At 42.1% G+C, this 13780-nt stretch overlaps 1 protein-coding gene across 5 annotated transcripts in view; it reads right to left on the reverse strand.

Annotated features, from left to right (window-relative positions):
* Window positions 1-13780, reverse strand: part of LOC127567007 (R3H domain-containing protein 2) — a 200485-nt gene that overhangs the window by 64017 nt on the left and 122688 nt on the right. For 3 of the 5 annotated variants that reach the window (XM_052009616.1, XM_052009615.1, XM_052009618.1), the window contains exons 11-15: window positions 12173-12268; window positions 7979-8010; window positions 7821-7874; window positions 5778-6004; window positions 4362-4516 (exon numbers count right to left, since the gene is read on the reverse strand). In XM_052009616.1, coding sequence (XP_051865576.1) covers window positions 4362-4516; window positions 5778-6004; window positions 7821-7874; window positions 7979-8010; window positions 12173-12268 — 564 coding nt within the window. The remainder of the gene's footprint in view (window positions 1-4361; window positions 4517-5777; window positions 6005-7820; window positions 7875-7978; window positions 8011-12172; window positions 12269-13780) is intronic. The other 2 variants (XM_052009619.1, XM_052009617.1) reach the window with 1 other exon arrangement.

A 13780-nucleotide genomic window follows, 5' to 3' on the forward strand; every position in this document is an offset into this window, starting at 1 on the left:
CCTATTATAGGAAGGACGTGGAGGCTTTGGAGAGGGTGCAGAAGAGGTTCACCAGGATGCTGCCCGGATTAGAGGCCAGGTGCTATAAGGAGATGTTGGACAAACATGGGTTGTTTTCTCTGGAGTGGCAGAGGCTGAGGGTAGACCTGATAGAGGTTTATAAAATTATGAAAGGCATAGATAGAGTAGACATACTTGAGGGCATGCATTTAAGGTGAGAGGGGAAAAGTTCAAAGGAGATGTGCAGGGCAAGTTTTTTTTTTACAAACACAGAGAGTGGTGGGTGCCTGGAAAGCACTGCCAGGGGTGGTGGTGGAGTCAGATAAATTAGAGGTGTTTAAGAGACTGTTAGATAGGCACATGAATGAATATGTAGAGAAAGGAGGAATATGGACCATGTGCAGGCAGAAGGGATTAGGTGTCATTAGCTTAATTAGTTTGGCACAACATTGTGGGCCGAAGGGCCTGTTCCTGTGCTGCACTGTTCTATGTTCAACCCAGTCTGGTGCTGTAGCTAAAATTTACTTAGACACATTACACATTAGATCAAGAGAGCAATGCCTTGAAATGCATGTGGAATAGAGAGGAGACTATGTGTGGAGAAAAGTGAGATTTAAAGTTGGAAGTTTGATAAGGCTGATGCAAGTTGGATAAAACCAGTGACAAATGATGCCCAGTTGCCAAAACGACTGAGTGAGACCAAAAGCTGTTCAATATAGAGGGATGCATATTTGTACTTCCAGTAATTTAAATACTTCCTGTGGCTGCATTGAAGAAATTGGAGACACCACATATTCCTATAGATGGGCGTAGCTACTCTCTGCCACCATCAACAGACTCTTTATGTTTACATTAGCAACCATTCCCCTTCATTGTGGTGTCCTAGGGAGAATAAAGGAACTCTTTATGGTTTTCAGTGGAACTTTGTTACAGTTAGCATCAACTGAGGCAGTCCCTCTGGGTCGAGGATAATTGGCTGCCACTCCAGTTTTATGGATTCTGAGACAACTTGTGGGACCTGCAGACTCTGACACAAGTGGGGCAGGAAGTGGTTGATAGGATGGGTGTGTGTGTAGTTTGGGAAGTGGTGCACTACCATTTATGCTGGGCTTCGGTGCACTCCTGACGCATGGACTTGACGTTCTCAGTGCCATCCCAAATGCTTTTTCTCCACTTTGAGCAGTCGTGGATCAGGGATTCTAAGAGTGGGTGGGGATGCTGCACCTTTTCGCCAAGGGGGTCTTGAGAACATTCTTAACTCTTTTCCTCCATCCACCTGGCAATCTCTTCCCGTGACAGAGCTCAGAATAGAGTGTTTGTTTTGGAGTCTGATGTCAGGCATGTGAGCAATATACGCCTACTCTACAGAGCTGACTGAGTGTAATTAAGGCCTGAGTGTTGTAATTATACCAAATTTTACTAAAGATAATATTGATAATTGCCTGGTCATGCATAGCCTTAGTGGAACTTTTATGGATATGCCCAATATTTCTTTTGTAAAGGAGCCTGAATGCAGCTGAAGGCAACTTACATGTCAGATGACAAAAACCAACCCACTAAACCTATTCCAGTGTAGCTGATGGTTTTGCCCAAACTATACAGTTAAAGGTACAATGGAAGCAGAGAAAACAACCAAGTTAGCTGAAGAAAAACTGCTGCAATGATACAAACCCTGGTGCACTGCAAGTAACAATGATGTCTTGATGTATTGCTAGGCTTATAGCTTCTCTTGAACCAATTAAGTTTGGCTTTGCTTTAATAATGGGTGGAGAATACTTAAATGAGGTATAATACTCTATCCACTATCTACGAGTTCTGCCAGAGCACCATAAAGTCTTGCAGGAACTTCTCACCTATCTATCCATACTTACAAAGTGAGTTATGAAACAAAATATCTCAAGTTATGCACCTACTTTTCCATCCAAACATAACTTGGAACTGTTGCAGCAGAATTTTCACGTTACGATGAGAAATAGTGATCAAATGCAAAAAGACTTCATTGTGGCTGTAACTTTACAGCCCACTAAGGGACTAACCTAACTTAGTGGTAAAATGTTACCTGGATCCAAGCAAATTCTTCCAGGTAAATTTATTGGCAATGCATCCATATGCTTGGTGCCACAGTCAGGAGATTCATAACTGTATTTTTCCACGTCAAGAAAGGAAGTCCACCAAAGCTGCAATTGGGGTCTTGTACATGGATTTTACGAACTCTGTAAATTACGAGGGAAGTGGGCATCACAAACCCTTATTGCTAGTACGGGCAACCAGTGTGAAATCTGGAGGAAAAGTCTGACTCCAGGATCAAGGACCCACACACGAAAAGATCAAGGCTTTGAGGGATTTGCACATTGAATATCTCTGAAAATCAGCTTTAGGTAAAACAAAGTCCCCCTAGAAACGACTTCTAACAACTTCTCACCTAGATGCCTTTAAACTGACAGAACAGTTCTCGGACAGACCCTGGTAAAATTCCAACTCCAATGATTTTCCAAGTCAAGAAGGCTAAGTGCCCAAAGCCAGGGCTAATTAAAGACTAGAGGGAATGGCTTTGGTGATCCTCAATCTCTTGGAAAGAGACAAGGACACTTGTGTTGTATTTGGGCCACTTTTGCAAGTCTAGCCCCAAAACTTTCAGTACAGCCGAGTACCTGGAAGACCTTAATGAAACCTTTCTGAATACAACTTGAATGATTGTTGAGTGACCTCTGTCCGAAAGGAGGAAGTTTAGTGTGATGCTTGGCACTTGCAGGCAGCAAGCATAGAGTCCTTTATGGAAATTTCTCATAGCCTCAATTAGGCACGACTGGATACACAAAGCTCAACATCTACTCCTTTTGCTCTTGGCTTTCTTTAAGCCACACCCCACGCCATCTTTGAGGTTTATATGGGATTTAGGAAGACAAAAGTATTTGTGGGGCATTTTAAACAACACAAGGGAAATGTTACACGCATTTTGTGCATCAAAAGTACCTGCCGATATTCAGGAATTTTGCTATTTTTAAAGCCCTTGATAGAGAAATTCAGTTTAATTTGATGCAGGCAATAAACTGCATGGATTAGAATATATGAAACAGCAGCTGTAGAATTTGGGGGTTGGGGGGGAAAAACAACCTAAGCTGTGTAAAATTATGTTTTCATTTGTGTCTCATCTCTGGCTTCTTGATTCTGTTCTTTAGCTTACTTTTATGGCTGAACAGTATGAGGGAGTCAGAGCTCTACCCTGGATTTTTCAGTATTCATAATCAGATGTTGAGTAATCCATTTCTAGAATTCTGACATCTGGAGTTTACATGAAGCTGGGTAATCCACTTACTCTTGTCTACCACAGACACACACAAAAATCGTTGATCCATTTAGTGACTGCTCGTCAACGAGTGCTTAAATAGCTAATTTACAGATAAATCTGCAAAACAAATGGCAACTAAGTCCCCCTCTGTCACAACAGTGACTAATCTAATCCATTGGACAATAAAACATCAAATAAGGGGGATTCTTCTATTGCCTTCTGGTGTGGCACTAAACAGTAAACTCCAGGTTTGAGTTCCATTCTGTGATGTTAACCAACTACAGAGCCCTTGGGTTAGAAAGGATCATATAACAATGATAACCAAATCATTCCTCACCACCATTAAGTGTTGGAAAAGTACATGCTTGGAATTATTGGGCAAGGACTGGATTACCCTTGACCCCCTTTCCCAGCCCTGATGCATGGTCCCAACCCAAAGCGTCGCCTATCACAGATGCTGCTCAAGCCGCTGAGTTTCTCCAGCAGTTTTTGCACCAAAGGTTTTACATGGCTTATGAAACTGTATAATAGCAAAAGGGTTCAGGATGGAAGAAAACACCAAAAACACATCCAACTAAACACCAACTTATCCCATTCAGACTTGCTGTGAAAGGTGAACATAATTCTAAAACTTCTGCTTTTGTTTTACAAGTTGCTACACTAGAAGTAACACATAACTTAAAAATGTTCTGCAACATATTTTTGTTCACAAAAGAGTGCATGTGAAAATTGATGATCAGCTGCATCATTGTGTTGAGCACATCCATGACAAAATATGAAAAACTACCAACACTTCTGATTAAGAGGCTAGCTGACTGAGACTCCCCAATATCAGGAGAATAAAATAAACCAACAGTAAAGATACAAGTTAGGATCACATTTTCCTGCATTACGTACCGAGATAATAAAATGATTATATTATGAAGTGTTTGTTCCTAATTCTTCACAACTTGGCAATCTAAAACATTTTTGAACTGAACACTAAAAGTTTTGCCCTCAATTTATGCAACATTCCAGGCAAGTAATCTAATACAGTTTATGTTAAGGGGAGGGACATTGAATGGTGACTCACCTGTGATATCATGTGATTGGTCATTGGCTGTTGCTGAGGAGTGGGTGGCAGTTGCTGCTGTTGTGCAGAATTAGATAGGACGGTCCTCCCAGGCTGCTGTGCAGATGCTTGCACAAAACCCGATGAACTTAATTCAGGAGTCCCGAGTGGCAAGCCTAGAACAGGAGTCCCAATTCTTATAGCACAGATAGAATGATCTTACAAAGCTTTATATGGGTGCTGTACTAGCTTAGAAGCAGCTCCCAAACAATCAACATCTACTCACTTTTATTGTTCAATTCCTCCCAATCACACAAGTAAGTTCACAGCACTTCAAAATAATAAGGGCCGAGACTTGAAGTGTGTGACAAAAGGAAAGACAGCTAAGATATCGTAACATTGTTACAGAAAATCTCAAAAAGTATCATGATATTCTAGAAATACATTAACTGGCAAAAGATTAAAAGTAGCATAATTAACAGGTTTGGAAGGAATCCTAACTTATTTTCAATTCATTCTGTTCCCCTTTATAAACATGTACAAAATATAAAACTACACAATTTTTTCTGTCTCAATTCAAAATCCAAACATTTCTACCACTTTTTGTAGTTTCAACTGATCATGCTAGAAATTCCTGCTAGAAATTGTTAAAAGGAAATAACTGCTCCAAGAAAGTACTTTCAATCAAACAACCCCTAAAACAAAGGTTACAAAATAAAGAAATCATTAATTTTCTCTGTTTGTTAGCGAGTTTTCCCATTTTGACTTTAAATGGAAATAGATGACATGCCAGGATTTAGCCTTTGTTCTATACAAGAGTTGCACCCTGTCAGTGTTCCGACATTTTAAAAGTTCAATGGAAGTGAGGTTTTCAGTTGCTTATCAGAGTTTGAAATAAATACAATCCCCAAACATCAGGTCACGAGCTATTGGAACTGTCCAATAGAAGCACAAAACAAACACCTCTCAAAGTGGGACAATCCAGTTGAGGGAGTACAGTACTGAAGGGGTGACAGCATGAAATGGTGCAATCTGGCAGTGAGGCAGCTCATTACAGCAGTACATCAACATGTCACACTCCAGAGTAGCAGGAACAGTTTGTTCCTGTGATTCCTTGTGTCGAGCTTCAAACTTTAGCCATGTTGCCAGTGGGAGGGTGTTAAATGAAATCTAGACACCTCTCTACAAGGAGGGGAAATAAATGAGATGGCTACCCACCCCAACTACTCAAATAGAATTAGTTAGCATCCGATATAAAAAGTGTACTGAGTGAGACCTGAGAAACATGTCATTCAGTCAGGAATGACATCAGGGCCTTCAAAAAGATTGGACAAAAAAAAATACATACCTTACACTTCCACAAGAGACATGAAACCAACTGATTATTTACCCAGACTGGATGGAAATCAACTTTAAGTACCTCAGCAAAATGCGCACCTGTTTTGGAGACCCTGTTTACGCTCTTGTTGCTGCCGATGCTGTCTCCTCGGGTCAGGATGGAGATTCCACTAAAGCTGCTTGCTTTGGTTACTGGTGGCTTCAAACTGCGGTTTGAGCTGTCAGAGTCTGTGCTACTCCACGGCCGAGGCTCAGAGGATTTCAGCTCATTCTCAGTACTGCTTTGACGGCTGCTCGAAGCTCTGCTTAGGCACTCTCGGTTCCCTCTGTAAAAATGGACACATCAATCAGTGGCTCTTGCATGCCCTGTTCAAAACAACTCGCAACAGTGAAGTGTCCTGTTCTACTGCCCTGTTCAATGACACTTCACAGTTACCTTGATACACTTAGGTGACTAGGGGAAATAAGCACTGAAGTAAAAACAAAAACCATGACCTCATTAAACGGCAGAACAGGCAAGAAGGGCCAAATGGTCTACACCTGCTTCTCTGATGTTCCTAAAAATTTCCTTTTTTTAAAAAAAAAGATTTATTGAAGATTACTGTTTCTTGTGACTTTAAACATTAACTTAGATAATAGAAATACCACACAAATTTTGCCACAATGTGGCTGCTATACTATTCCACTAGGTTTGATGATCAGCTATTTCACTGTTGCTTTGAAAGAAAACCAAAACATAGGCACATCAAACAGGTATGTATCCCAAGGATTATATACTGAATTTGCAAATCCATGAGATATATGAAGCCAACTTGTATAAATCAAGTACCCTATTTTTCATGTGCAATGCTCAAGTTTAAAATCATCTTGACAAAAAAATAAACACGCATTCAAATTTCAGGCACTGTTTAAGAAGGACAACAAAATTCAAGTAGTATGAAATCATGAATACGCACACACACTTTAACCTTAAGGCACAGCCTCAAATTGTTGACATGGATTACAGGCACACTTTTCTCCACAATGTTGATCAGGCACAATCAGACCACAGTGTAAAAGCTAGCAGAGAATATATTTAAAGAGTTATGCTGTTCACATACGAAATACATCAATTTGTTCAATTACATGGAAATGCTCCAACAAACTACTCTAAAGGCTTCGTCTTCTCAGCTGTTGGTGGCACAGCAGTGCAGCTAGTAAAGCCGCTGCCTCGCAGTGCCAGAGATCTGGGTTCAATCCTGCAGTCTGTGTGGAGCTTGCATGTTCTCCATGTGACTATATGGGTTTCCTCCAGGTACTCCAATTTCCCCTCCCACATCCCAAAGATGTGCGGCATGGTAGGTTAGTTAGCCACAGCAAATTGCCCCTCGTGTGTCAATGAGTGGTAGAATCTGGGGGCAGTTGATGAGAACGTCAGGAGAATACCAAACAGGATTAATATAGGATTAGTGTAAATGGGTGGTTGATGCAGACAGTGGGCCGTGGGACCCACTTCTGTGCTGCATCTCTCTCAGGACTCAAGTCTTGCATAGACACCCAAGGTAACTGAAGCAAAATGTTCCCCCAGTTATCGATGATCACACAATCTTGAATTCCTGTGCAGATCCCTATTTGTCATTTTCTGTGTGACACAGAGAACCAATAAAGTTGGAAAAAAAATAAATTGCTGGATAAATGTGGAATCATTTCTCATCAAAAATGGTTGCACTACAGCATAAATTTTTTTTTGCCAATCTGGGATTACACTGCAGTTAGGTTTAGCTAACCTTTTAAGAATATATAAAACGATCACTCAACTCCCTTCAGAGCTAACCTGGAGCTCTCAGAAAGTACATAAGAGCCCATGTTTTTGTTGCAATTAATTATTACGACTTTTTATTTAGTGCTGATTAAGATTTAAGTCACGAGAAACTGGAAATTGATTGTTAAATTTAAAACCTACTTGATCAACTGAAATTAGTTTTGGAAGTTGGAACCTGTGCACTCTCAGACATAGACCAGCAAAATAGAAAAACTTTTCAATGACAGAAGAGTAAACGGAACCATGACAAACACACTGCAAAGCCATTCAACAACAAACACCCATGCACTGGCATAGCACTGCTGCTTAGGAAGCTAGAGCTTCAATAAATAGTTGAATACCTAAAAAGCTGCCTCCTTTTTTGCAAAATAGAAGAACTGCCTTCTTTGGAGAGTCTGTTGATTGTATTACAAAAATAAACATATTTCTGAAAGTCTGCAACATTCTTTAGATTAGAATAAATAACTACACATACAAGTGCCGCGCAGGTGACACTGACCTGCTCTCCATCAGGTAGCCATTGTACGAGGACTGAAAGAGAAGAGAGCAGTTTATGAATCTTAAGATTGTGGGTCAAATATGTCCTTAAATAGAATGATCTTGCTATTCAGGCACTTGAAAACCATCATATACTTCAAACATTCCGCAGCATTGCAGATAGGTTTCTTTCCTTTTTTGACAAAAGGACCTAGAGCACTATTGATTTTTTTTAAGCAGAAATCTAGGCTGACGCCTCAATATTATAAGCATTTGCTATGGGTCTCAATGAACATCTTAGCCTATATATTCCTTCACTACTTCTTAATGGAAATGAAACAGCATTGTGTGTCATTCTAAAGTTGCTCGTAAAACATCCCATAAAGATCACAACCTTCAATATGCAGATTTACAGAACAGCATTATTGGGTTCCCTTTATAATGCCAAGACGTCAGTTTGCCCACACGCTACTCTATGGATCAATTGCCATGACCTTGCAGATGTCTGCAATTAGTCTCACGGGTGCAACACACAGACAGGGACATTCACATGTTAGAAGCAGCAACTTCCAACTTCAGCAAAGTGATGCTGCGTACGGGAGAGGTGGTCAGTGGGACTTGGCCAGGCTAGTAGAGAACACGATACATGTCCTTTATGAAGGAGGTTGCCAGGAATGTCTTAGTAAGGACATGGGTATAGAGTAAGAATGCTGTACTTTGGAATTCCTGCAATATAGGCAAATCCCTGTGCCCAATCTGCATGCTTCTGTGAGGTTAAGGAAAAGTAGATGAAACCTTCTCTTCTTTCGAATGGTGCTTGGGCCACTTCCCTAATGCAATAGTGAGCAACAAACTGTGAAGCGTAGCAGTGGTTAGTGGCAACGGCCTATAATATTCCAGAGGCTGGGAAGCCAAGAGTAGATGCAAACTACATTTCCATGGACAAAGTAGTTGAGGCACATCTGTGAGCCTATGTGAGGTGGCAGGAAGCCACAGATCTGAGTGAGAACTGCCTTGGTATGGGTAGCCTCCTCAGAGAAGTTTAGATAAAAGCATGTGTCTCTGTAAACCCTGGATGGATAAAGTCTTCGGTGATTAATTCTTCTCTGCCCCCTTCTACATGGTCCTTTTGGCTGATGCTTATGACCTCAGTCCATAACAACCAGCTAGAGAAGTGGTAGGTGTAGACAAACACAGCATAATGTGGGACAGTGGCACAGCAGATAGAGCCGCCGCTTTGCAGCGCCAGAGAACCGGGTTCAATCTTGACCTCAGGTGCTGTCTGTGTGGAGTTTGCACACTCTCCTTGTCACTGGGTGGGTTTCCTCTGGGTGCTCTGGCTTCCTCCCACATCCCAAAGAAGTGCGAGTTGGTGGGTTAATTGGTCCCTGTAAATTGCCCCTGGTGTGTAGGCAAGTGATAGAATCTGGGAGGAGCTGATGAATATGTGGGGAGAATAAAATGGATTTAGTGTAAATGGGTGGTTGATTGTCAGCACAGACCTGATGGGCTGAAGGGCCTGTTTCTGCGCTGCATCTCCTTATGACCCTCTGGAAGCAACTTTTGGCTGCAGAATACTCATTGAGGATACAAGCAAGGCTCGGTCTTATGTGATTGGTCTGTAGAGTGAGCAGTAAGGCTGCAGTGTGTTCTGGAGCAGCTTGACAAAGATGGCAGTTTGATTGCTGCCTCATTGAATACGCTGGTTTCAGAGGAAGCAGTGTAACTAAAAGCTGGTTGTTCTGGGAGTGGACAGCAACTGTTGGTTTTCAGACCAGTAAGGTTGAACATCACACTGGAGACTATTTTGGGCAATGTACTTTGTTGGCATCATTTTGGGAGGGATAGATGGATAGAGTTACAATGGAAAGACGTTTCTAACAAAAATCCCACTGGGATGTCAGGGGTCAAATTTCCTACCTATAAATTAATGTTTTGCTCTACTCCAGATTAAGCCCATTTCCAACTGCACAGCACTATTTGATTTGGCATTGTGCATTTCCAGGCCCTCATGTTGTTATATGGTGAGAAGGGAGTTTTCCTGCTGTCTTCATCAACAATCTTTCCTTAATCTACACAACCAAAACACACCAACTTGCTATTCATCTGATTGCAATTTTCAGTATCTTGCTGGGTGTAAAACTGCTTCCATTTCTGTCCATATAACATTCATAGCAATTGCAAATAACACATCATATATAAAAATCATTGACATGTAGAAGAAAGATTTAACATTACTACATACAAGAAAACTTCCCTTTGTGGTTATATGTTCAACAAAATCTTAGCTGGATACATTTTTGGCCATCCTATTAATCACTTTCTATGCATTCAAATCAATAGTGCAAGGAGCTGTTGCCTGAACAAAAAAAAATATCTAACCTAAATCATCATTGCTATAAATTCTTTAAAATAAATTCTTGTGGCCTGGTAATGAATTGATTTCAATGTGCGGTGCATCAGCAGCCATTAGCCAGGAGACCACGATTGGCGGACGCGAGGCAGCACTGGGCAGGAGGCTGAAGATTTCCCCGAGGTTTGCAGGGAGAGGTTCGGGGAGGAAGGGGGTTACGCACACTAAGCTGCAAGCCGAGCATTCGACAGCTGACGTTGGGGTAGGGGAAGAGAGCCTGGGAATTGTGAGAGATAAGAAGGGAGAGAGGGTCTAAGATAAAAGGGAGCAAGTGAAGGCAGAAAGGGTGGAGAGGGAGGGGACACCCAGGTCAGTCTTTACTCTGTGGGCTTCATTCAGCCACAGCATCACCCCAGGGCAGGTCACAGTGCCTGTCCATCACCCTGGCACAGCTCATTGTTAAGGGACTGCTACTTCGTGACAGAGCATGGGGTTTATCCTCAGAACTGGAGAGGAAGGGAAGAGGGATGTGGTAAGGTGAAAGAAGGAAAGTGTAAAGAGCAGATGGCCAGAGAAAAGCGATGGTGAAAGGTGACCAATGGAGGGAAGCAAGGAATGGTGGGGGGTCAGCAGCCCTGTGCTCAAGAGGGGAAGGGGAACTAAGAGTTGGAGGGAGGGGGACTGAAGGAAGTTGGGAGAAGGTTACAGGTCACTGAAAGAATAGATCAGCAATGGGGAGAATTGAGTGAGGAGATAGCAGAGACCAATCTGCGTATGGGAGGGAGGGGGAGGGGGAATGCATACATGCTGACAGGCTCCTGTGCATGTGCCCATATGCGTGTTAATACCCATACACCCGAGCCTGGCCCCAGTCACCTTGGACTCCCTCACCACTGGATCAAGACCTCACTCTATCCAGTTCGTGAGGTAGCTGGTGTACAACAGCCATCCCACATTAACAGAAACCACACACAGGCAAATTCTGCTCCTCAACATGAAGTTCAGGATCTGGAATATCAGGACCCTCATGGTTAATCCCACAACTGACAGACCTGAACAACACTGCCCAATCACAACCCAGGAGCTTAGACACTTTGAAATCCACTTCATTGATGAGAGATACAACAGGCAAGTAATGGCCAGCTCAAAGAACAAGTGGTGGCTACATCTTCTTCTGGAACAGCGAACCTGAAGAGGAACATCTTCTCCATGGGGATGGATTTGCTGTCAAGAACGAGCTATTCTAGTAACACAACAACTCCCTTGTGGGATAAGTGAACATCTTGGGACCCCCCAGTTCACTTCAAAATAGAACACGCGTTGGTCATCAGCACACACACCATGACCTTGGAAGCTATGGATGAGATCAAATAGGACTGCTACTGTAACATTGGGAAAAACCCTGGCCTGCATCATCCTGGGTGACTTTAGTGCCACAAGTGGAAAATAAAACACAATTCTTTGGAATAGCATGATTGACATGGGAGGAGTGGAGAAAGCTAACAGGAGTGAAAGAGTCCTCCTGACAAGATGTTTGGAGCACAGTCTTGTCGGAACCAACACTGTTTCGTCAGGGACACAAACACAAACATGATGGCAGCACCCCAATCCAGAAACTGGGACCAGTTAGGTTACGTCATCCTCCAGGCAGAAATACGTTGCTGCAGGAAAATCAATTGTCAAAGACCATACAAAGGTAAATGAAAATCAAAATTATGCAGATGCTGGAAATCTGAAATGAAAACTTAAAAAGCTGAAAACATTCAGGGTTCTAAATTTTCACAATTTATTATCCTATAGATAATCTCCAGCTTTGCAAAAAACAAGTAAACTTATTCCAGGAATAATTATTATGTGGCTTACTTCTCGAGCAAATATTCGATCTCTGACCCGCTGATATTCCTCCTCCCTTTCCTCTATCGATTTACTCCTCCGGTCATCGCGCAATGGAACTCTCATCTGAAATAGTACCAAACAATTAAGTGCAGGAAATTTCTGCAAAGAAATCTTCTAAGTTGACTTGTACAAAAAAGTTGTTCCCCAACATGCAGCTCCAGTACAGCAAGGTGAAAAACTGCCACCGGTAATCCTCATGAGAAACTGTTAGCTGAATCTGTCCTCAGGTTCGGGACTGTGAACCCATGAATGGCAAAACCTTTGCACGGTGCAAAACTCTCAAATAGGTAGGTGCATATTAAAATAATAAAATCATGACCTTAACTGTCATCTTAATATAGCAAGAATAATCTGAAGTAACATTTCCCCTGTTCCATGTGTAGCAAAGCCATAAACACATTTATAAAGAATGATCTGATGATCACTTACAAAATTGCTTGTTTCAATGCAATTCACAATACCAATATCACCCTGCCAAATTCATGATGACATCCGTTGTGATTGCATCCTCGGTGAATTAATCCTTAACTTTCATTGACTTCTCCCCAGGAATGGCCTGGCAAGCCATGTAGATCAGGGAAGGATAATAAATGCTGACTTGCCAGAGATGTCCACAATTTGTGATTGAATTAATAAACAAAAACGTTTATATGTACATGAAGCCATTGTCCTCAACCAGCACTCTTCTACAGTCCAGAGGAACTGACCTCGTATCATTCAAGTCCTGTCTGTACAAGCATAGCCAGCACATCTTGGCAATAATTTTATTCCATTCCGCACTGTCACCTCTGGACTTCACAAAGAAACTAGCCTTTGTTCCCCCTTCTTCTACATTTATATGCTGATGACACCAAGTTCTCATCAATTCCTTCAACTTTGTTCATAATGTCAGACTGCCTGTCTTGATACCTGAAAATTTGATTTAGCTCTCACAATGGGTGCGGTGTCTCACTTAGGGCTTAGCATGAATTCGTAAGGATGAGAGCGTTAATGGAATCAGAGTTAAGAGAGATCATCGTAGCACTATATAAATACATACATATGCTTTACTGACAGCGCTGTTGTACCAGCAGCCTCGTGTGAACCCAGCTTCCTTGCCCTCTCTGATAACAACCTCAACAGTAACAGCTTCCATCACATCCAACAGGGAGTGACGAAGGAGACCATTGGATCTTGTGGTCTGACAACATAGTCCCAGTTCCTACCAATAGCCACACTCACCATGCCAACCAGGGTGCAACCCTGAGCTCGCATCTAAAAGCTGAGGGACCACACTGATCTTCCTGGCCAGCCCAACATCAGCCCCCACAGGCACCCCCTCCAAACCAACCTGAGGGCAATTCATTGCTGTGGGAGCGCCAGCAGGGATTCACACTATGTACCTGTGAGCATTCAGACTGGAGGACCAAGAACATTATTAACGAGTCAACGTTCTGCAGAGTGGCGCTGTATGGGCTATCAGTATAGTTTCCCCCCACCCCATACACAACTCATTATTGATTTTATTTCCTTTTGCCTAATCAGCTGTTTAGAAAAGACCTTTTAAAACCTGTCCAATACTGAAATGAGCTTTAA

This window comes from Pristis pectinata, chromosome X (assembly GCF_009764475.1).
Source record: "Pristis pectinata isolate sPriPec2 chromosome X, sPriPec2.1.pri, whole genome shotgun sequence".
Classification (NCBI taxonomy): Eukaryota; Metazoa; Chordata; class Chondrichthyes; order Rhinopristiformes; family Pristidae; genus Pristis; species Pristis pectinata.